The sequence below is a fragment of the Octopus sinensis genome, linkage group LG5 (assembly GCF_006345805.1).
Source record: "Octopus sinensis linkage group LG5, ASM634580v1, whole genome shotgun sequence".
NCBI lineage: Eukaryota > Metazoa > Mollusca > Cephalopoda > Octopoda > Octopodidae > Octopus > Octopus sinensis.
Window position 1 is genome coordinate 37483261 of NC_043001.1, and position 24834 is coordinate 37508094.

General features: G+C 35.5%; 2 protein-coding genes across 4 annotated transcripts in view; one reads left to right on the top strand and one right to left on the bottom strand.

Annotated features, from left to right (window-relative positions):
• The window catches only part of LOC115212023 (leucine-rich repeat-containing protein 56-like), a 55656-nt gene extending 48925 nt beyond the window's left edge, over nucleotides 1-6731 (top strand). For all 3 annotated transcript variants that reach the window (XM_029780820.2, XM_029780819.2, XM_036503327.1), the window contains 4 exons: nucleotides 870-1006; nucleotides 4084-4187; nucleotides 5284-5652; nucleotides 6496-6731. In XM_029780820.2, the coding sequence (XP_029636680.1) occupies nucleotides 870-1006; nucleotides 4084-4187; nucleotides 5284-5652; nucleotides 6496-6700 (815 nt within the window). In that variant the 3' untranslated portion in view covers nucleotides 6701-6731. The remainder of the gene's footprint in view (nucleotides 1-869; nucleotides 1007-4083; nucleotides 4188-5283; nucleotides 5653-6495) is intronic.
• An 11064-nt stretch (nucleotides 6732-17795) lies between these two features.
• LOC115212044 (GPI ethanolamine phosphate transferase 2-like) lies at nucleotides 17796-22431 on the bottom strand. The gene has a single exon (XM_029780847.2). The coding sequence runs from the start codon at nucleotides 21767-21769 to the stop codon at nucleotides 18824-18826; it is 2946 nt and encodes a 981-aa protein (XP_029636707.1). The 5' UTR covers nucleotides 21770-22431; the 3' UTR covers nucleotides 17796-18823.
• Between the last annotated feature and the right edge of the window lie 2403 nt (nucleotides 22432-24834).

Here is a 24834-nt window from a genome sequence, read left to right on the forward strand (position 1 = left end):
TAACGACGACGTCACATTTTCTATGAGTGTGCACCTTAAAAGACATCTATTTCTCTATATGTTATGAAGAAATACAGTCACTCACTTTCTTTCTCACATGCACACGCCCACATATATACAAAACAATGTATGCATATGTATTTATGTATGTGTATATGAAAGATAACGTGTATGTGTGTGTGAGAGAGAGAGAGTGCGTGCCACTTACACCTACATGCAAAAAAAATACATACATGACAACACACACCTTCATTCACTCTCTCTCTCTCTCTCTCTCTCTCTCTCACACACACACACACACACACACACACACACATGCACATACATACATCTTTCACTGTCTCCTCTATTTCACTTTCTGCTCTCACTTCAAAGCAAATGTCACCTTTTCACTTTCTCTTCTCTTTCAATTTTTGCTCTCTTCAAAGCATAAAGAAATAAAAAAAAATTACGGAAATTAATGAACCATCATATGATGAAGTTGATAACTTCCCTGCTTCTAATGAAAGAATGCTGTAAAATAATTTCCTTTGGCACACACACACTCTAGGTAAAACATCTGTATGAATTGTTATTTCTTGCTATGTGCAAGCGTAAAATTACATACATATATATACACACATATATATGCATACACACACACACACACACACACACACACACACAGCAATAACAACAGCATTTAGCAAGAAATAAATTTTGAGAATAATGATGAAGGTTATTGGACACATCACATAACTTTCAGGCTTGTTTTAGAATTGTTCAGAATAAATGCAAAGTACAAATATGTCTATGAAAATCTGTATACATGTAGAAGTGTGTTAGTAAAGAAAACACAAATTTATAACGAACATATGTACATTTTGCAGATGTTTTTGAGTCTCCAGAATCGATCAGTGATCTTACAGATGGTTCTGTATTCTGTGGAAATCCTTCCAAAGCCTTGCGCTCACGAATTAAACAGAAGGCATCTCCTTCAAAAGAAGAGAAAATTCTTCTTCCCCAGGTAAATGACACTGTTGCAATTTATTTTTATTTATAATGAAGTTTGATATTTAATTTTAAAAATATATAAGTTTAAAAAGCCTGATATTGTTTATTTGAACCATATTTTCTTATTTCAGTTTAATTTTTCTGAGTGTTCGATATAAAAAAAAAATAAAGATTTGTTCTTATGTTTCTTGCTGTTGTGTTCTTGTTTGTGGAGATTAAAAATTGTTTTGGCCTAGGATCACTAGTTTAATATGTGAGTTGCTAGGTTTCTTTAAATATAGGTAGGATACAAGAGTAGTGGGAAAGGAGTGGCTGTGTGGTAAGTAGCTTGCTTGCCAACCACATGGTTCCAGGTTCAGTCCCACTGCGTGGCACTTTGGGCAAGTGTCTTCTACTATAGCCTTGGGCCGACCAAAGCCTTGTGAGTGGATTTGGTAGACGGAAACTGAAAGAAGCCTGTCGTGTATATGTATATATATATATATGTGTGTGTGTGTGTGTGTCTGTGTTTGTCCTCCCAGCATCGCTTGATAACTGATGCTGGTGTGTTCATGTCCCCATAACCTAGCGGTTTGGCAAAAGTGACCGATAGAATAAGTACTAGGCTAACAAAGAATAAGTCCTGGGGTCGATTTGCTCGACTAAAGGCGGTGCTCCAGCATGGCCACAGTCAAATGACTGAAACAAGTAAAAGAGTAAAAAGAAGAGTAAAAGAGTAAAAATGTTGTTGGTAAAAATAGGATATACATTTGCAAAAACAACATTGAGTTGCAATGTAATTTTAGTCAGCTTTAATTATTCAAAGTTTATATAGAGTACTTAGTTGTAGATTTTGTATTTAGCCAGAGAGTTGTTAAAGTGTGGATTTTAGTGAATGACTTGAAATGGAGCAGAACACATCTTTGTAGTGATGCCTGGGCTGCCAAGAGAATTTTACTATGATTTTATAGTAGACATAAATGCATATAGATTGTCTCTGAGGCGATATACTAATCAGTTATGTATTTTGTACTCAAAAAGGGAAGAATTTTATTTTATAAGAAGATCATATATTTTACTGATATGTTTTAAGTATTCTTTTACTTGTTTCAGTCATTTGACTGCGACCATGCTGGAGCACCGCCTTTAGTTGAGGAAATCGACCCCAGGACTTATTCTCTGTAAGCCTAGTACTTATTGTATCGGTCTGTTTTGCCAAACTGCTAAGTTACGGGGACGTAAACACACCAGCATCAGTTGTCAAGCAATGTTGTGGGGGACAAACACACACACATATATATACATATACTTATATATGACAGGCTTCTTTCAGTTTCCATCTTTCAAATCCACTCACAAGGCTTTGGTTGGCCTGAGGCTATAGTAGAAGATACTTGCCCAAGATGCCACGCAGTGGGACTGAACCTAGAACCATGTGGTTGGTAAGCAAGCTACTTACCACACAGCCACAAATAAACAAATAAATAAATGTGATGCTAAACTTTCAGTGGTTGAAAAATAGAAGGAAAAAAAATAAACAAGAAACATTTTTAATCACCCAACCACAAAAAGATGAATACTTATAAAGATACATAGGAAGATATTTGAATTTTTTTTTTCTTTTGACTTCAGCATTTGATAAGACATAAACTGAATGCTCTTTTCTCATTAACTACTGAGTAGGGTTGGAATTCCTGTAACTTCTTTTGTCAGTCCTAAAGAGGAAAAGCTAATTTGTGAATTGAAATCATAACCATTAGGTACCAATGTAGAATATATAAAGTATCTTAGTCATTCTACTGCTATCATGAGATGAAATCACACTGCTAACATTTATGAAAATTAATTGGTTGGAGAAAAAAGTAGATCCTTCCAGATTGGTAAGAGTTTGTGCATTTGATATTTCAACTTAAATTTGTGCAGGCTAATGCCTTTGCAGTTCTGGAGAGAAAGAATTGAGCAAGATGTTTTAGTGCAAGATTTCTGAGATGTGATATGGTAGGAAAGAGAAAAAGATGAAAGATGGGTGTATTGGGTGGAGATGGTATGCAGGTTGCTTGTTCTGAAGAGCAAAAGCCATTATAGCAGCAGTATATGAGGTCAAATGTTTGTAGCAGGTTAGTGAATGAATTATTTTGCCACACAGCCAGGCAACCATTTTTATGATTGTGATATAGGACATTTACATGTGTAGGAGCAACACCATTACTGATATATGAGACTATCATTTAGGTTGCATGTTGTTGATGCCTGTGTACAAGAAGGGTGAGGAGTGAAAAGTGGTGTAACCTGAGTGACATCATCTCCAACTACTCTTATCATCATCATCATCACCATCATCACCACCACCACCATTATTATTATTATTATCATTATTATTATTGAGTGAGAGAGCAGTTCATGCCATCAAAGTGACACTGGGGTAAAATATACGAAGCCCAATATACCCATCATGACTACCCGTCTGATAAAGGTACACCAGGCACATGCATCACAACCATATGTGCGCGACATGGTGATCTCATATCAAGATAAACAGCACATGACCTTGCAGGTGGGGCCCAGTTAGAATTTTCTTCAGGTTGAGTAGCCCATCCCACTCAAACGGTCCCTGAATAAGGGTTGTTTAAGGATGTTGAAAGAACCACCCATGTTTCCAGAGGTGAACTATTCAAACCCCAAAGAATCCCTCTCAACACATGGCTATGATGCTCCCCCACTACTTCTGCTCGTGATCAGAGATGCACATATCGTCAGCCACTAAGGGACATGCTCAACTGGTTACGGTCAAACAACTGACAAGCAAATCTGTGGTATTGAGCAGAATATTTGCTGTAGCCCATCTTTTATACCAAGACAAAACAATGTACATGATAACACTTCCAATCAGTTAAGATCAGATTATTATTATTATTATTGTTATTATTATTATTATTATTATTATATTATTATTATTATTATTAACATGAACATTACTGCTGCTACCACCACCTTCACTACAATTACTACTACCAGTACCACAAGTACTATACTACTTCTAATCATGACTACCCAGGTGTAAATGTGACTTAACCGACTATAGCTGAATGTCAATGTTTACTCTTATTTTAGTTTTCTTTTAAACCTGAGCACACATTTGATGAGTTACCAAACAGACATGAGAACTTAGCAGACATCATAAAACAACTGGAAGAGTGGAAAGTGGAATATGAAAAGTAGGAATTTTTTTTTTTCTTTTTGTAATAATTTCATTGTTTATGTCAGATATTAACTTAATCAATGACCTAAGATCTACTGGTTGAACACTTCAATTCAGCACATAAAAAATACCAGAATGAAATCATAATTAACTGATCCTCCTGTATTTTCTTTTACCCAAAGTCAGGAACTTTTCAGCACCCCCTCATATGTTTACCAAATAGACAGAAAATATAGTGAAAAAAATATATTAGAAATGTGAAAATAAGTGTGTAAATTAAGAGTGCATACTGTGCTGGAAGATAATAATTCAACAAGCATTGTTGTCCTCTCTGTCTGACTGTGAATAAATATTTACCTATTTAATGTTTTTATAAAACCTTTTATCATTCGTTTTTTGTTTTTTTTTTCATTTCAAAAAATGCTGATATTAACATGCATTATCATTGTCCATGCAGTGAATTTGTCTTATAGTGAATTTCCCTATATAGTGAAATTTCTTATAGCAAATTTTGCTATGGAAAATTTTACCAAGGCAAAAATGTTTTTGGCGAATTTTCAGCATTTTTAAAGCAAATATCTATGGCACAAAATGAAACTAATCAAAAAGAATCGACTGTTTCTTCTTCCTGTCATTAGCACCATCTGAATGTGGCCGATGCCAGCGCCGCCTATACTGGCTTCTGTGCCGGTGGCATGTAAAAAGCACCATCCGAATCGTGGCTGATGCCAGCGCCGCCTTGACTGGCTTTCGTGCCGGTGGCATATAAAATGCACCAATCCGATTGTGGCCGTTGCCAGCATCGCCTGGCACCTGTGCAGGTGGCATGTAAAAAGCACCCACTACACTCATGGAGTGGTTGGCGTTAGGAAGGGCATCCAGCTGTAGAAACACTGCCAGATCAGACTGGAGCCTGGTGCAGCCTTCTGGCTTCCCAGATCCCCGGTCGAACCGTCCAACCCATGCTAGCATGGAGAATGGACGTTAAACGATGATGATGTTGATGATGATGATCTTACACATATTGATGCATTTATCCTTTCATAATTGTTTTACTGTAAATATATATTTTTTAAATATTTATTTCATTTGTACACTTTATAATTCTACAGATGCCAAAAGAATATTAAAGAATCTTCTCCACCTCAAATACTGAAAATTGAAGAGGATAACATTGAAGAATGTACAGAATTAGATGCTGACCCTTTGTCATGTTTGTCTAGCATTGATACTGAAGAGTACAATATTAATCTGTCTCAGTTTAAGAGTGAAAGCCTTAGAGAGGAAAGCTATGATGAAGACCCTGAGTCTACTAATGAAGTACATCATATCACATCTAAGCTTAAGAATATACCCAACTGTGATGTACTTCCAGAAGTTAGGAAACCAAGCAAGTTTCCAAAACCTCCAAATTCTCAACAACACAGCCATCAACTTAAAACAAGACCTTTAAATACTTCGGCAAGTGAGAAAAGTGACCAGTAAGTACTAATCTGATTCTGATGGTAAAAACATATGTGGTTAGTCAACCTACTAAAACAACAACTAAATCTCCTTGAATCACACCCTGCAATCTTAAAAAGAAGGACACATTGGATTATGTAATCTAGGTAAAAAAAGAACACATTTGATCATAGGTTTGCTCAACTGGGGTTTGCTAACCTGGATCTAAGCAACAACTAAATGCACGAAGTTATAATTTCTTATAACTGTTTTGCATCAGTTTTCCATTAGCATGCAAAATACATATGGTTTCCTAAGAACAAATTTCCCTTTTCCATCACTTTCCACTCATAGGTTCTTGCTATAGTTTCTTCCCAACCTTCAGTAGGCAGTATATTGGCAAAAATGTAAGCTCTCTTATTCATTATCATTGCATACATTTGTGTACTTAAGTTTTAACTTAAGATATAATTTTTTGTTATGAGCCCTTTTCAAGCCTAGCCAGGCTCATGGGCCCAGTTTCCCGGTTTCTGCGGCATATGTGTTCCCTCCAGCTGGACGGGACACCAGTCCATCGCAGTGTTACTCAAGAAACAGGAAGAAAGAGTGAGAGAAAGTTGAGGCGAAAGAGTACAACAGGGGTCGCCACCACCCCCTGCCAGAGCCTCATGGAGCTTTTAGGTGTTTTCGCTCAATAAACACACACAACGCCCAGTCTGGGAATCGAAACCGCGATCCTCCGACCACGAGTCCGCTGCCCTAACCACTGGGCCATTGCGTCTCCACTAAGGTATCATTTGCTAGTTTAATAAGTCATGTTTGTTGCATTTTGTGGAAAGCATAATTCTCAGTACTATTCTTTTCTCTTTTTGATCCTCTAGATTATCTTCAAAATCCTTATCATTCAAAGAACCTGTCATCAAGAACAAGACTTATAGTAATAAACAAGAAAAGAAGCCACACTTGAAATATCTTACCCGACCTAGTTCTGCAAGGGCAGTCATTGGTTATACCAATGCCTCAACTTTATTACCTTCATTACCATCCATATCCATCAAACAAAAACTACACCCCCCATCCAATTAATTCTTTCAATAAATATAATTAACAACATAAAGTGTTGTTTTAATTACCTGCTTATTAAATACATGTTCTCTAAAAGTTTTACTGTTAAAAAAAAACAAGGTAATTCTCAAATTTCGCAAAGCTACAGATTGAACCTTTTTCATACTAACCTACCTAAAACCACCCCTTATTTTATGGTACAAACTTATTTTAAAGTGATCTCAATTAAAGCCTTCCATCAAATTTCATGTTCATTTATGTTTCAAACATCAGTTATTTTAGTAAATTCTGTGTTATTTTGAAAATTAATTGAAATAAATGCAGTGTCTTTCAACAGAAATTATCATTATCATGATCAATTTAGCATCCACTTTTCCATGCTGGCATAGATTGGGGGGAATTTGTAGAAGGGGATTTTCTATGGCTAGATGTCTTTCCTGTTTCTAACTCTTGTCTGTTTTCATGGAAGACCGGAAATGAAAAACACTACTAGCATAATGGTGACACAACTATCATGCAATGTCAAAGGAAGCAGACAGTAACACACACACACACAGGTATTCTTCAGTTTCTTATTTCTTTATTGCTCAGAAGGGGCTAAACATATTGGGGACAAACAAGGACAGACAATGGGATTAAGTCAATTACATCAACCCCAGTGCATAACTGGTACTTTATTTATCGATCCCGAAAGGATGAAAGGCAAAGTCAACCTCGGCAGAATTTGAACTCAGAACGTAATGGCAGAGGAAATGCCGCTAAGCATTTCACCCGGCGTGCTAACGCTTCTGCCAGCTCACCAGGTATCCTTCAGTTTCTGTCAACCAAATCCATTCACAAGTGTGACAGAGCTATAATAGAAGGCATTTGCTGAAGAGTACCACACAATGGGGCTGAACCCAAAACCATGTGACTGAGAAGCAAACTTCTTACCACACAGCCATACTTGCACCAAAATATAATTTCCTAAAATGCAGACAGTTTCATAAAGTGCAATTTACACAGGATAAATTACTAATTCTACTTTAAATAACTTCATTTCAATGTTAGATAACATTTACAGTTTAGACAATAAATATAGAGAGTTACTCCTAACTTGTGGTGTGATAGTGTGAGTTTATCTGTAAGAGATATTTTCATTTGCGAAATTCAAATTAAATCAAGAAATTTCCTTGTTAAGTAATACATGATTTTTTAAAAGCATCATATCATCCATCTGGTCAGTCTCTCTTGCTTTGCCTAATATAACACAAAAGGTGATAGGGAAAACTGCTGTGAACTAGTGATTGGTCCATTAGAAAAAACTTTTACCAATGAGATTATTGTTTACCAATTGCAATATTAAATAAATATATGAATAAATTCCTTTAAATTAAGGGAAAATGTTGAGCACAAATCCATTATATAATTTCAAAAATTGACAATTATAATTCCTTCTCAAAATTATTTGAACAATCTCAACAGAAACTTCAAAACTCTTGCATTATTCTACCATTAAGATTTATTTTAAAGTAAGTACATTCTCTATATTAACCAGCTTTCATTGGTTAAACATGAAAGAGTATGTTAATTTATTTGTTCACGATTATGTCCATTTTCCTATGCTGGCATGGCTTGGATGAAGACTTGAGATAGTATATTATAGCCAGATGCTTTCTCTGTCATCACTGATATTTGCAAAATTCAGAGCTAGAGTCAATTGTTTATAGATAACATACACATGACATAGCTGTTCTAACTATGCTCTATGTCCTATGAAAACCTGCAAAATGTCAATACACACACACATTACATAAACTCACATGCATACATACATACATAAATATATATATTATTTCTTTTTTTATTATTTGTTTCAGTCATTTGACTGTGGCCATGCTGGAACACAACCTTTTAGTCGAACAAATTGACCCCAGGACTTATTCTTTGTGAGCCTAGTACTTATTCTATCAGTCTTGTTTTCCTGAATCACTAAGTTACATAGACATAAACATACCAATATCAGTTGTCAAGTGATGATGGTGGGGACAAACACAACACACACAAATATATACATACACACACACACACACACACACACATATATATATATATATATATATATATATATATATATATATATATGACGGGCTTCTTTCAGTTTCTGTTTACTAAATCCACTCACAAGGCTTTGGTCAGCTCAAGGCTATAGCAAAAGACACTTGCCCAAGTTGCCACACAATGGGACTGAACCCAGAACCATGTGGTTGATAAGCAAGCTACTTACCACACGGCCACTCCTACACCTATATATATATTAATTTGAATTCATGGTTTCTCACACAACAGGTCTCCAACTATCAATTTGATGACACAGATGATGTGGAAATAGTTGTGACAAAAGTAGATGCAACAGTGTACACACCAGAATATTTTCAAAGGGGATTTGAGAGTTAGGTTCAACAATGGTGCAAATACATCACTTGTAACAGAGATGATGTTGAGTAGCACCTTTGTATAGAGGAAGGGTTACTCTACAAACATGTGCAATTTGAACATTCTATGTGAGTTAATAAAAAAATTATGGCCACTTTTGCATAATTTCTTTATAACCATTGTATGTGTGTTTGTGTGTGTAGACACAAATGCACATGCAAGGTTGTTTCAATGTATCTGTGTTTACATTCTGCATCCTCACATGTGAAGTATTGAGCAATAAACAGTGATATTTGTTGGCATTCTCTACAAACAAATTGTCCTGTGTTTCTGTACTTTTGAAGATGCACAAGATAAAAATAAATTCAAGGTTAGTGATAGGAAAGATAGCTGTGAAATAATGCCTTAACCCTTTAGTATTTAAACTGGTCATATCTGGCCTAAATATTCTACCTGTTTTATGTTCAAACTAACCAGATCTGGCTTCTCACACTTACCCTACAATGTCATTCTTAAACTAAACAATCACATCATCAAAATCTCAAAGCTACAAGATAATGCATGATTAATTCAAAATGATAATAATGAACGTTTTGTATACAGTACTTAGGTACACTACAACTCATCAGAAAAAAAAACCAAAACTGCATCAACAGTACACAGAATATGCACAGGAAGTGAACAGTAGGCGCAGGAGTGGCTGTGTGGTAAGTAGCTTGCTTACCAGCAACATCGTTCCGGGTTCAGTCCCACTGCGTGGCACCTTGGGTAAGTGTCTTCTACTATAGCCTCGGGCCAACTAAAGCCTTGTGAGTGGATTTGGTAGATGGAAACTGAAAGAAGCCAATCGTATATATGTGTATGTGTGTGTGTTTATGTGTTTGTGTTTGTCCCTCCGACATCACTTGACAACCGATAGCGGTGTGTTTACGTCCCCGTAACTTAGCGGTTCGGCAAAAGAAACCGATAGAATAAGTACTAGGCTTACAAAGAATAAGTCCTGGGTTCGATTTGCTCGACTAAAGGCGGTGCTCCAGCATGGCCACAGTCAAATGACTGAAACAAGTAAAAGAGTAAAAAGAGTAAGAGATTAAAAAAGATTTTAGAAAAAGAAACAAGATTGGGGGAGGGGGGCATCAGGTACTGTTAGTGAATTTCAGGAAACATGGAAGTTTTGAAAGATGAAGTGTCTTGACAGCTAACAAGGAATTACATGCTTCAGCAATTCTTAGTGTGAAAATGCTTCTGAAAGTCATGGGTGCTATGTTGTTTTTTTTGTTTTTTTTTTTTATGTAAGCATGTTCACAAATGTTAGACATATGGAATTCAAAAAGGTGCTTACGGTTGTTGTTGGAAAGACAGTGGATAATCTTGTGGATGTTTACTAAGTCAGTTGCCAGACATCAGAGCTTTAATGCAAATAAATAAGTACCACATTTGATAGAGTAATGAAATGCTAAAAGGTTAAGATATATTTGTCCAACTTATGCTGGCATAAAAAAAATTAAAAAAAAAAGACATATAAAACAAATAAGGGAATATATTACAAGTAAACCAACTTCTTATAAATCTTATTTAAAGGCAATCCTTGCTTTCCTGATGTCATGCAAATTCATTCCCCCACTCCATATGTATTCATGCTACTTAGACTACTGATTTAGTATACACTCCATGATTTACTATGGAAGTATTAAAATTATGAAGCATTAACTTTTCCATTGAAATTTGCTCCATGGACAAGGAATGTAAAATAGGATTAAATAACTGAGTTCCTTTACAATGAGCTGAATCAGAAATTCTCAAATAGTGACTCCACCTAAATGTATTATATTCTGACTTTTGTGATGTCAGATCAAATTCATTTTCTTCATATGTATTTGGAATACAAGAAATTACAATGAGAAAATGTCATACTCTCAATTCAGAATTATTTTTAGCTTATTACTAAAGATTTGCCAAATATGAATTTATTACACTAATATTTTGACCTTCATTTCAACTTTATAAAAATTCTTTTCACATTTAAACTCATCATTATCATTACTTATTCTGTTGATTATGACAAGCATTCTAGTTGATCTGATCAATGGAGCAGCCTGTTGTGAAATTAACCATTTCATAACTGCATTTATTTTGAGATGCTCTGTGTTTCTTTCAATTACTTTAAATATAACAAAAAATTTAGTAAAATAACTTGGTTATCATTAAGCTAGTGTTGGAAGATTTTAATTCAAAACTTATGAAAACAAGACATTTGTACTCAGAGTCAGAGCCGGTTTGGTAACAAAAGGGTTACTGTTCAAGTGGCTGAGCATTCCATAGATATGCATAACCTTAACATAGTTCTCAGGGAGACTCACTGTGACATGGAAATGACAAGGCTGGACCTTTGAATTCCAGGTACAAATCACTTTTGCCAGCAACATGAAATAAATTATTTAAAATATTTTATTTCTATAATACTGTTAGGGGGCTCCCTACAAAGCTATATTTTCTCTACAATTTTAAATTGTATATCATCTCATCGTTTTCCCTTCTTTTTAACAGAAATAAACTATAGAGAGATAGGTAGTCCTACAGTTCTAATCACGAACTGGATTCAGTTCATTGTTGAGAACATATAATGCCACCAAAATACTTACCATGCAAGTGAATAAACATGATGATATCATTTTCTTAAACAGACAAGAGAAAGTAAAGGCATTTATTTTATTTCTGTATGGAGTAAAGTGTTCCAGTCAACGTAGTTGTGAAAAAGAATCCTATTTATCATTTCATTTCTGTAGACTTCTTGTCAGTTCTTTGGAGATTTTGATATTAATACTCATTGTTTTCTAAGCATAATATTAATCAGTGACTCAAGATATTTCAGTAATAGTGACAATTTGTACCACTCTTTTACTTGTTTCAGTCATTTGACTGTGGCCATACTGGAGCACCACCTTTAGTCAAGCAAATTGACCCCAGGACTTATTCTTTGTAAGCCTAGTACTTATTCCATCAGTCTCTTTGGTCGAACCACTAAGTTGCGTGGATGTAAACACACCAGCATCAGTTGTCAAGCGATGTTGGGGGGACAAACACAGACACACAAACATATACATGCACATACATACATACATATATATATATATATATATATATATATATATATATATACATATATACACATATACGATGGGCTTCTTTCAGTTTCCTTCTACCAAATCCACTCACAAGGATTTGGTCAGCCTGAGTCTATAGTAGAAGACACTTGCCCAAGGTGCCATGCAGTGGGGCTGAACCCGGAACCATGTGGTTGGTAAGCAAGCTACTTACCGCACAGCCACTCCTGGGAAGAGGACTTAGTTGATTAAATCAAACCCAGTACTTGATCATTCCTTTATTTTATCAGCCCTGGAAGAAGGAAAAAGCAAAGTTGACACTGATAAAATTTGAACTTAGATTGTAAAGAGCCATAACTAACAACCTGTGACTTCTTATACATTAGTATTAGTATACTAGCTTAAAAGCCACCCTATTGGACAGCTTTTAGGCTAGCTTCTGTACAACATCGGAAGTTCTCCTGGTTTCTGATTGCTCTAGTGATTCTGAATCCCTTACTTTTCTCATGTTGGCTACATTGGAAGCTCTCCTAGATTCAGCTTGTTCAGGTGTTTGTAATGCCCTTTCTCTCCTCTTGGTAAGAACATTTGATGTTCTCCTGGATGCAGCTTGTTCGGGAGTTTGAGAGTCCCTAAGTATTTGCATATTCTCAGCTTGGAGGCTCTCCTGGCTGCTGTTTAATCTGGGTTTTCATTTGCATGGGACTTTCTTTTCCTTGCTGCAGCATTGGCACTTTTGATTGTAATCTGGTTCTCTGTTGGTGGAGGTTTATTTTTACAAGGCATACTGCTGCCATATGTGATAGGCAACAATAAACTACAGAACTGAAAATTGATCGCTGCTTTTAAGTATTACATTAATATTTAAGCCTACCTTTTAAAAGTTCAATGATAATTCTTCTGCCACCACTTAATTTAAAGACTATTTGATGTATGTAGGTCCTTACTTTTCATACAAATAATTATTTCTATTTCATGGGAGACTTTCGCTGGATTTCACAATTTATTTCGATTATTCTCAAATTTATTTCCAAGTTATAAAAATTTTTATATTAATATGCTAACACCTACATAGTTATGTACATATGTACCAGTGGTGTGTGTCACACTTAGTTGAAAGGAAGAGAGAAATGAAACTTGTTAAACAGAAGTATAGTTGAAGTAAGAGGCAAAGCAGCAAAGAATAGGGAGTAAGAGGGATTGAAAGAGTGAGAGAGAGAGAAAGAGATAGAGAACATTGATAGTGCTGAGAGGTAAGAGAAATATACTGCCTTAAATGCAGGAGAAAGGTTAGAGACAAGGAGACAGAGAGGAGGGAGGGGGAAGAGAGAAAAATATTTAGAGAGATAGATGGAGTGAACAAAAAGAGTGGATAGAGAATGATAATGAAAGAAAATGAAGCTATTCTCAGAGAAAATGTTGGAAAACTTTTGTTTTGGACAATATATTACAAAGCCATGGTAACAGTTATTCAATGCTGTTTGAAAGGTATTTGTATAAAACTTCATTAAAAAATACCAATTTTCCTGAAAGTTATGTGGCGGAAAATGTTAAGTCGTGTGAATTTTCCAAACCTCCTCTCCCTAGCCCCTCAGAAAAATTTTTTCCAACAAACCTTAACACACACTCAATCAACAGGATCTAAGTGATTATTTATGGAATTTATGAGGCAATAAAGTCCGTGGGGTATACATCTGTAGATATGCCCATAATTGTTCGATAGTATTAAATGAAGTCACTATTTACAGATGCTTACAATTTTTTATGCTTTCTGTGAAGTTTTCATGAGTCAAGCAAGTAAAAATTATTACTGTACAAAAAAATTTGTCGCAAAAAATTATGTAAAAAAATTGTCAAAACAATTGCAGTTATGAAAACTTGAGAATCCAAAATTTCAGGATTGCGGGTCCTGATTCAGCCCAGAATGTTTTTAATTTACTCATGGAGTCAGCTAGATTCCAAAATGGTATATGGCGTCTAGGAATAAAGTTGTAAAAGTGTGACACACTGAGAAAATGACATTTGCATTTATTATATTAGATATATAATACACTATATGTCTATATATATTTTTATCTTTTGGAACTTGCACTCTGTCTTGCAAGCTACTTGGTAACCTCCCTCGCTCCAGTGGTATGAAAACAGCACCAAGTACTCTCTGTAAAGTGGTTGGTATTTTGAAGGGTATCCAGCCATAGAAACCATGACTTTGACACAGACTTGCAATTTACTGGATTCTGTCAAATCATCCAACTTATGCCAACATGGAAAATGGTAATACATACATGAACACACACACACATATATACAGTACACTTTTAAAGGCAGTGAGCTGGCAGAAACGTTAGCACGCCAGGCGAAATGCATAGCCGTATTTCGTCTGCCATTACGTTCTGAGTTCAAATTCCACCAAGGTCGACTTTGCCTTTCATCCTTTCAGGGTCGATAAATTAAGTACCAGTTACGCACTGGGGTCGATGTAATCAACTTAATCCCTTTGTCTGTCCTTGTTTGACCCTCTATGTTTAGCCCCTTGTGGGCAATAAAGAAATAAGAAATAAGAAATATACAGTACACTTTTTTTCAGTTTCCATTTTCTAAATGCACATACAAAACTCTGGTGGACTTGAGGCCATAGTAGAAGACACCTGCACAACCTAAAACCATGTGGTTGGAAAACAAACTTCTTAATCACACAACAATATCATGACGGAAGCTCTCAAATCATGAAATTGTCAAGTGTCTACTTCCATGATAAATATAGGAGTGGCTGTGTGGTAAGTAGCTTGCTTACCGACCACATGGTTCAGGGTTCAGTCTTCTACTATAGCCTCGGTCCAACCAAAGCCTTGTGAGTGGATTTAGTAGACGGAAACTGAAAGAAGCCCATCGTATATATGCATATGTGTTTGTCCTCCCAACATCACTTGACCGATGCTGGTGTGTTTACATCTCCATAGCCACGCGGTTCAGCAAAAGAGACCGATAGAATAAGTACTAGGCTTACAAAAAATAAGTCCTGGGGTCGATTTGCTCGACTAAAGGTGGTGCTCCAGCATGGCCACAGTCAAATGACTGAAAACAAGTAAAAAAGAGAAAAAACATGTGTGTGTTTATAGATAGATAGGCAAGGTATGTGTATATATATGTGTATTAGGGCTCAGAGCACCCCTGTGAATTGTTAGTTCATGTTGAACCATCCAATTTATGCTACAACTCTTACTCTGTCTTTTATTTCCCCTCCCATTTTTCTTCTTTTCTCTTACTCCCCCCTCTCTCACATTTCTTCACCTTCTTTCTTCAACTCCCACTCGTTTATCTCCCTTGCATCTTTCCCTTTGTCTCTGATTTTTTTCTAATCCTTCAATCCCACTGTCCCCTACCCATTTCTCTTCTTTCCACGTGACCGGTGTCCGGCCAACCATGATCTTTCTTTCTTGGCCTGACACCTCTTGTGTCCATATCCCATGTTCCTGCCTTTAGGCTTTCACTCCATACATACCAGCTCAATTTGAATTGTTCTCAGTTGAAAGATGCCTGTTGTTATTTCTTGTTGTTTGTATTCGTAATTCTGTACCATGTTCTCCATTTTTTTTGTTTGTTTGTTTTTTGTCTTTGTTGCTGTACACATTCGCTAGCTTTCTTACAAAGTAGTCTAATGCTCTTAGCTTAGACATTTTTGGGGGCAACCAGATTGAACCATCTCAAGTGTAACTGTCTGAAATGGTCGTGACTTCTGGTACTTGACTGAAGAAAGAAAGCCAAGAATGACCCGTCTTTTTTTTGTCTGTCCTGATTGTTGTTTCTCTTGTCCACCTTTGTGTCATTTATCTGTCCGAACGTTTTAATGCCCTCTATTGTGTTTTTTTTCTATTTTTATATCTCTATATATATAAACGGCAAAATGTCTGCGTGTGTCCTTCATACAAATCCACAATTTTTCAGTTAGAAGGGCTCAAACTTTCTATGGTCATTCAAAACCGTCCAAGGGTGGTCGTGCACATCTTTACATTTCCTCAGTCACCCAACAAAGCCATTAAAAAAATCAATAGAAGTGACTTTTTTGTGAATTTTCTATCCAAAACCCAATCAAAATGCCCGAAACTTAATACACCAATTGAATGCCAGCTAGCTGTATGTGATTGGTCGGAGATTTGGACAGTACTTGCGAGTATGTGTGCACGCATGCAGCTGTATATGCATGCACTAGCACTATGACCCGGCAACACCGGGTCATAGTGCTAGTCTATTACATAAAATCCGTTCTGTCTGTCTGTGTGTGTGTCTTTTAGGATTTCAGGCATCTTCGATCCGATTGCGCTCAAATTTGATGAGTAGATATTGACGGTATCAGGGCGTGTATAAGTCTTGAAAAAATTACAAAAATCAATTCCAGGTGAAAATGCGATCGATAAAACCATGGGAATGTGCAAGTACATCAGCTGTTGCAATTGATACTATGTGTAACGCCGTGGGAAAATGCATTTGTATGTGCATGCACATCAGCTGTTGCGATCGATACTGTGTATGCAAGAAAAATGCATGTGCAGTTTGTGCAAAAAAAGCCGACTGCCTCGAAATAATGCCACAAAATGCAGTATATTTAAGAGACAAAAAAATAAGATGCAAAAGAGATATTTTCTTCAAACTTGGCACGAAGGAAGGAAAGATTATTTGCTTTCACAAGAAGTTTTTTTTTTTGGTCTTAACTTCGTTTAACAAAACCAAAAATGTTATTGAAATAAAGGCATGCTTAATTATTTTTTAATGAAAAGAAAACACCGATTGCTTTCTATTCAGCAGACATGATTCAGCACCGTCCATTGGATGGAGGTGCGTTTTGCTTGTATATATATATATATGTGTGTGTGTGTGTGTGTATGCATATACATATGTATAAGTGACCTTATACATATGTATATGTGACCTACCTCAATTTGGTCACCCAAATCACAAAACAGTCCCTAATTATCCAATTAACTATGTAATGATAAAATAGTTTGTTGGTTGACAAAAATCTGAGTCAAGTCCCAATACAAAACTATTTATTATATACATATATACACACACATATAAATACATATGCATACAAACACAAACATATATATGCATGTACATATAAACATCATCATCCTCATTTAATGTCTTCTTCTCCATGCTAGCATGAATTGGATGGTTTAACATGAACTAATAATCCACAAGGGGGCTCTGAGCCCTCACACGCACATATATATATATATATATATATATATATATATATATATATATATATATATATATATATACATGCCTAATCTATTTATCTATCTGTCTGTCCGTATATATATATTTATATATAATGGAAGTAGATACTAGACAGTTTCATGATTTGAGAGCTTCTATCAACTGCACTCCTCCAAACAACATCTGCAAATATTATCATGCAGTCCATCTACCTCACCTCATCCACCCCAAATGCCTGCCAACACCGTTTGATGTGCTTTGATGTGGCTTTGACTCAGTTTGGTCAGCCAACTCACAAAACAGTCCCTAATTATCCAATTAACTATGTAATGACAAAAATACTTGGTTGGTTGATAGAAGAACAAAAATCTGAGTGAAGTCCCAATACAAAAATATTTATTAATTATTAACAAAAATATTTTGTCATTGACAACAGAGAAAAAGTATAAAAATATTTATGCCTAATGAGTCAGTTCATGTGTGTCCATGAGAAGTGTCAGCAGTGATAGCAGATTGGTGTAGTCATAATTGAAGTGGATGGAGTAAGTCCCTGCAGCAACTGACTTTAGCTGTATTATGACCAATGATCAGTGACCAGACAAGCCATCTATATATACCTAATGTCCTGTTAAAGAAAAGGCACTAAAGACAAGATTGTTTATAGCATTCCAATATGTTGTTTATCCCCAAATGGTTAGGCTGTTTACAACTGGGTTTCTGACAGGTTAAGTGTCTGCTGAATCTATTGTGTTTCAATGGGCAGCCTAGCTACTGATAAAAACAGTTTCTTAATATGTTTACAGGAACCTGAATGATTACTTGCTTGCTGATACCATTCTCCAACAAGATACTGTTTTAGTGTTTACAGTTACTTTCACATTTAAACAATGATTTCAGGTTCAATCTCTAGGTAGTGAATAGATGTTTGTGACTCTCTCAACCATAGCCACTGTTATAACTATTTACAATTCTATCGATTGGATAATTTTAAATTTAGGTACACAGATCAGCACCGAAAATGAGATAAAATCTTGCAGAAACTTTCTATATGAGGCAATGTTGGTTTGTTGTAAGATGCAAAAGGCTACATAATTATTGACAAACATTTTCTTAGCTTGTAACATAGGATTTAAATCTTCCTATTCGTTTAGAGCAAAGTAATGGGGGACCACTTCAATTTCTATTCAGATAAAACACTACATGAGACGAGCTATTTCAGTGATACATGAGCAACCAGATGGGCTATTACTGTATTTAACACTGGTCAAAAATTTTCTCTCAAGTGACACTAAGTAATGATGCTCACAGGTTTTGAAAAGAATCCCATACTGAGACAAAAAGTAAGAATTCCTCTTTTGAAGAGAATAAATAATTTTTTGAAAGACATTTAGGTTGCTTGAGATCATACATGAATAGATATTACAGGAATTGATGTAGCCTGGAAGAGCAAAATAATTAAAACAAAGAATGAAGTGACCAGGAACAACATTCCTATAAATAGGAGTTTAGGAGAGAAGACTGTCCATATAAAGAGATGGAATCGCTGGAAAAATACTAATAGGGTATATGCTGGGATGGATGCAGTTACAAATAGTATCATACAAAGACTTGCAATATATAACCTGTAAGGCATCTGTTGGTGTGGGGATGAGCTAAACAAGTAACTAACCAAACTGGAATACCAGAACATCATGCCAGAGTATGTTGCCAAAGTTAATAGTATTCCCACATATATTGGCTGATAATGGGTAGAACCAAAATATCCAGCTGCAACATCTATAGAACTGAGGCTATTAGAATGACCCTGATAGAAAAATGTAGCATTTGCCATCCAAAAATAAATTAAAGATACACACCAAGAAGGCAGCTGAACTATAGGAAGGATGTAATAACTGAGAATGACTTCTTGAAGTACAGCAGTAGCAATGATGACAATATTATGAGGGTGAGAGGTAAGAAAGGATGACAATACAATACATCCAGACTGCAGGCATAAAATAAAAGACTTCAGTATAACCAAGTGAGTAAAAGGTGTGTTACCAGAATTACTGCTTTGTTGATAAGGATGCTGCCATTTAATGCCAAAAAATACCTTCACAAACATTAGTAAAATACACCATTTTATCAAATAAGCCTCATTTACACCTTTTTCACTGCATTGATAGGGAAACATAGATGGTAAGTAAATGTGATTACTAGACACATGGAATAAGTATGTTGACACAAAGGCCACCAACAACAGCAAGAGATGACCTTTACTTTCTACTTGGTAAGACCGAACAATTAAAATTATTAACAGAGAAACAGCACAAATGACTGAAAGAGTAGTTTTGTTTTTTGACTCCATGAGCCAGTCACCAAGATCAGGAAGATCCCGCCATTTGTCTCCTGTATTATTCCACATTCGTTGTGATCGACACAAGACAAGCATAAGGAAAGATGCCACACATGACTTGTAATTGAAGTTTATATATTGAGATCGTGGCCCATAGTTAGTAATATTATAATATATTCGTTGCTGGCTTAATTCGTGTGTTTGAGGGTTCATATTTGGTCTGCAATAACTGAACGAGTATTCAAGGGATAACCTTGATACTAAATACCAGCTAGTAATGGCAAACAAACTACAAGTTAGGAAGTACCAAGTCTGGTGTTCTTCTTCAATAAAGCTACTTGACATAAGGCTCACAGAATGTAAAATAGTCCCAAATACCACAAATGCTGAAATAAAATTTTGGAAAACTAGCTTTTTCTTCAATATATTTAGAAACACTGGAGTTATAGAGACTACTAACAGAATTATGAGATATGAGGCACAGTTCAGCAAAATGACGACTGTTGGATTACTGCAGAGAATGGTTTGATGTTTACCAGAACAAATTAACAATTGCACAGCTAATAGTACCAATCCAGTCAAGAAAAGACACAAGCAGTAGGTATTAGTTATGACAAGTTCGATGGAACTACTTCCTTTCTGCAGTATGATAACTACAAGTACATAAAGGAATAACCATAAATTGATATTACTAAAGATCATTCCACTGACATCATGATTAATCATCTTCAATAGCATTTTAGAACTCATAGTTTTCATAGCATCATGATAAAATTGGACAATAGACTTGCCTTCCTGATACCATTGAGCAGTATACTTCTGGCTAGCATTTTTCCATAACTGGTGTCTGGAAATGGCCAGCTCATACTTCAACACAGCATCGTTATTTTCCCATTTTGGTTCATATACTTTGAAGACTGACAACACTTGGTTAGCATTGATGTACATTGAATGAGCAATATTCTCAAGAGTTGAAAATGGTAACAGTACATCAGGTATCATGACACCGATATTGTTGCGTGGTATTGCAACTCCTAAAGCAATAGCCAGTGTTGCAGTAATATCAATTTGGTCAACTTCAGTGAACGGCTTCAGGAAGGTGATTTTGTGATCTTTCTTTGTGTTGTCAGCTGAATTAAGCCAAATCATAGCTGAAGTAACTTCTTTGTGAGAAGAACCCCCATGACTCCCTTGGTCACTCATGCCATGATCACCACAAATGACCATAAGAGTTTGTTGGTGTTGATGCTGTTCTTGAAGTTTTTGGTGAATGAATTCGATAATTTTATCCATCTCTTGAAGTTTGGGTTCCACCAAAGGACTAGATGGCTTTGCCATGTGACCAATGTGATCAAGCCCAAGGTAGTGCAGTATCATCACATCCCAATCATTTTGTTGCAATTCCCATTCCAAGTGCCGGCTAACATTAGTATCAACCTCGGTATAGTCTGAAACGAAAAATGAAACTGTACCATCCTGTCTATGAAAGTAGTCTGGGAATAAATTAATCCAAGTATTATCACCATAAAAGACAATTTTTTTCCCAGCTTTGTAAAGCTGAAATACAAGGTTGTCTTCCTGGGCAGCCTGCGCACCAAAATTAAGTATAACATCCATATATCCAGGAATAGTCCCAGTCATCATTGCTTTTATTCGAGGAAGGGTTACTGTAGGTGGGTGAGCGATCGAGTAATAAGCAATTGCCTCCTCTCGTTTTAGAAGTTTTTGGACATACTTCATGTTCGAATTTTTGCTGTGGATAACAAAATCTGCCCGGAGAGAATCAATGACCATAACCACAACACGACTGAATGGACTTCTAAAACCATAATTTAACAGAGAATCGTATTTGTTTCCATCTGATTCAACAGAAATATTTGCAAGTTCATCTTTGGATTCATAAAAATTATTTTTTAGGGGGAAAAGCGAAAATAAATATGTGCAATAGAATAAAAAGAAATTTAGAACAAATAACAATGTGAAAACTTTTTGTGATATCACTAAAGTTGCCATATATAATCCAAATGTTAATAATTCAACAACAACTGTTAGATATTTTAAAACTGCACGTGGATCGCTCGTGAATGAGTGATCTTAGGTTTTAAATTCAAATTATTAACGAATTTTGATTATTAACGAAATCAAAACAAACCGGGGAAAATATAAAATAGACATATATCCCGACTAAGCGAAACGAATATGTAAATAGTTTGAATTCACTTATTAAACGAAAATACAGAAATCTCTTTTTAATCGTTGAACTACCTAATTTTTTTAAGCAGAAAAGAATACATACACATACATGTGTGTCTCTCTCTCTCTCTCAATACACTCACACACACACACACACATTTAATAGTCGTTTCGTTTATTCAGGATATCCAAGTCTACTTTTGTATTTTCCTCGGACAGTTTTTGTTGTTTAATCCCGCAGTTACAAAGCCAGAGTGTTTGCCGGGGCAATGATGATGTTTAGACCGCAAGAAAGTCCCAGAGCTCGCCTAAGAGTTCACAAGTTTTAATGGGCGGAGTTTCGGATCAGGGTGCTCACATAAATTAGATTTTTTCCCATTTTGACGGGGATTTGTTCAGTTTTTGTTTTTTTTTTCAGAACAGCATTCGAAATGATGTGGGGAAGCTTTTTATGAAAATAAATTTTCGAAAATTTTTGATTACTTTTCATTAATTTTGTTTTTTTTTGCCAATTTAATTCTTTTTTTTTTTTTTTTTTTTGCACTTCACACTCAAAAACGATGAGAGAAACCTTTTCGGTAGAAAAAAATAGTTTTGGAATATTGTCAGAAGAAAAGATATGTGATTTAAGGGAGATTTAGCTGTTGTTTCTTGCATATCCTTCAACATTCCTGGTACCTTCCTAGTTTCTTTGTCACTATGACATGTATTGATGTTTTTCTATATTTTTCTCCCTATAAACATTTTATGGAATGGCTATCCATTGCTGGGAGCTCTTACAACAAAAAATTGCAATTCATATTTTAACCCCACCACTGCATCAAGTGAGTCCGTGCGTGTAGTGTGCGTAAGAAAAATATATTTACCAAGTATGCTATTAAAATAAATTATCTTTTTCATGCCTTTTTTTTTAATCACTGGATAAATCCCAGCAATGACTTCTTCCGACTCTCCAATATTTTTTTAATTTTTATAAACAAAAAACAGGGTGAAAAAAACAAATTTTCAAAATTATTTTTTGTTTTTAATATACTTTTCTCTGGGTAAATATATTTTCTTATACACACGCACATTCCCATGCACACACATGGACTCGCTTGGTGCCGAAGGGGAGGGGTAGGAACGAGGAAGGTACCAGGTGGTCGTAGAATTTGCTGGAAACAACAGCTAAATCTCACTTAAATCACAAACCTTTTCATCAGAATTTTTTTACCGGCGTTTTTAAGTGCTTAGTGCAGAAAAAAAAAAATTACTCAACATCTGTCCACATAGGGGTAAGGGATTGCGCGGTGGAAAAAAAAATCATAAAGTTTGAAAAAGTTTTTTCCATAAAAAACTTCCCCGTTCATTTCGAAGGCCATGGGGAAAACAAAAACTGGAAAAATTCCCGTCAAAACGGAGTATATCCAACAAGTGGACATCCTTATCCGAAACACCACCAGCAAATCGTTAGTTAATTATTTTTTTATCATAGGTGTTCACTAAGTTTTTGGGTTTTTTTTTATAAGATTAGTCCTTATACAGTAGGAATGTTAATGAAATGTAAACAATATCTATATTTTTCGAAGTCAACTATTGCTTCTTTAAAAATAATAATCATCCAATATAAACAATGGTTACCTTTTTTTCTTTAAAAGAAACTGACATAACATAATGTGAGTAACAACATAGGTACCATAAGACTAATGACTTGCTGTTAAAGTCGTCTTGATTTATTAATATTTTTGCACACCTTTACGAAGTAATTCAGTTTCTAGTGAAGTACATTGATTTCGTTATTAATTCTGAAGTAACTTGGCTAATTCCTTGTCTATAATTGCAACCATTTCTTTCTCTAAATTAATGTTTGTTTGCAAAGAAGCTTCAATGTCATCTTCTAGATGAATGTCGAGTTCTTCCTTAACTTCGCAACTTTGAGTGTCATTAGATATTTGAGATGTTTGGTCATCATCCACACTATCAGTAACATCATCCGTCTCATCTGTTACTTCTTCCTTTTCTGCACTTTCCATCGACAGACTTGATTCTTCTTGATTAACTTTAGTCATGTTATTGTATTGTGATATGGATGTTATAACAGGGTCGCTCAGGGTTGAAGGTTTGAATTGATTTTCGTTTTGATCATTTATAGGAATTGAAAGAGCCCTTGAAGTTACGTCTTGTTCAAACTTATTAAGAAGTAAAGTCAGTGTTGCTTGTAGAATTTCATATTTTCCTCGAAGGGCTGTGATTTGTTGATGAAGGTTACCGCAAATAGTTTGTGAACACGCTTTTGCCTGCTCTAGAGCACGCATGATAGTGTCTTTCTCTTCTTCAAGGTATTGGCACCGAGCTATAAGATTCATTACACAACTTGTTAACTTCCGAAGAACCGACACCTCTTCATCTTGGAAAAGTAAGAATTTTTCTAAAGTTTCCATCGAACCATTTTTAACAGCAAAATTAACGTCACAGTCCGATGTATGGTAAACCTTACCATAGATTTTACATTCATCTATATTTTCTGACACACACCGACGAGGCATTTGAATATCGAGTTTAACACAAATATTAGAACGCTCTAAAGTTTTATTATTATCCTTTGAATCATCTGTCTCAGTCTCAGACGTGGTTTCTTTGTCTGTCAGGGCAGTATCTTTAGTTTGAATATTACCTCGAGAATTCGTTCTAAATTCCAATATGTTGTCTGCCGACTTGACATCGGTGTTAGTAAAAGTGAAAATATTTTTGTCCGTTGTTTGGTCAACCCCAGACAACTGAACTGATTTGCATGGCTTTAGTTCTAGCTGTTCGGCTGTTTTTTTAGCAACGTAATTATCATATAAAACATCTTCATTTTTCTTGTCAAGTAGGAAGTCAGCTCGAAGATCTGCGACTTTGTTAAT

Coding starts and splice junctions, on each gene's coding strand:
- LOC115212044 (XM_029780847.2), bottom strand. CDS start 21,769: ATGGCAACTTTAGTGATATCACAAAAAGTTTTCACATTGTTATTTGTT.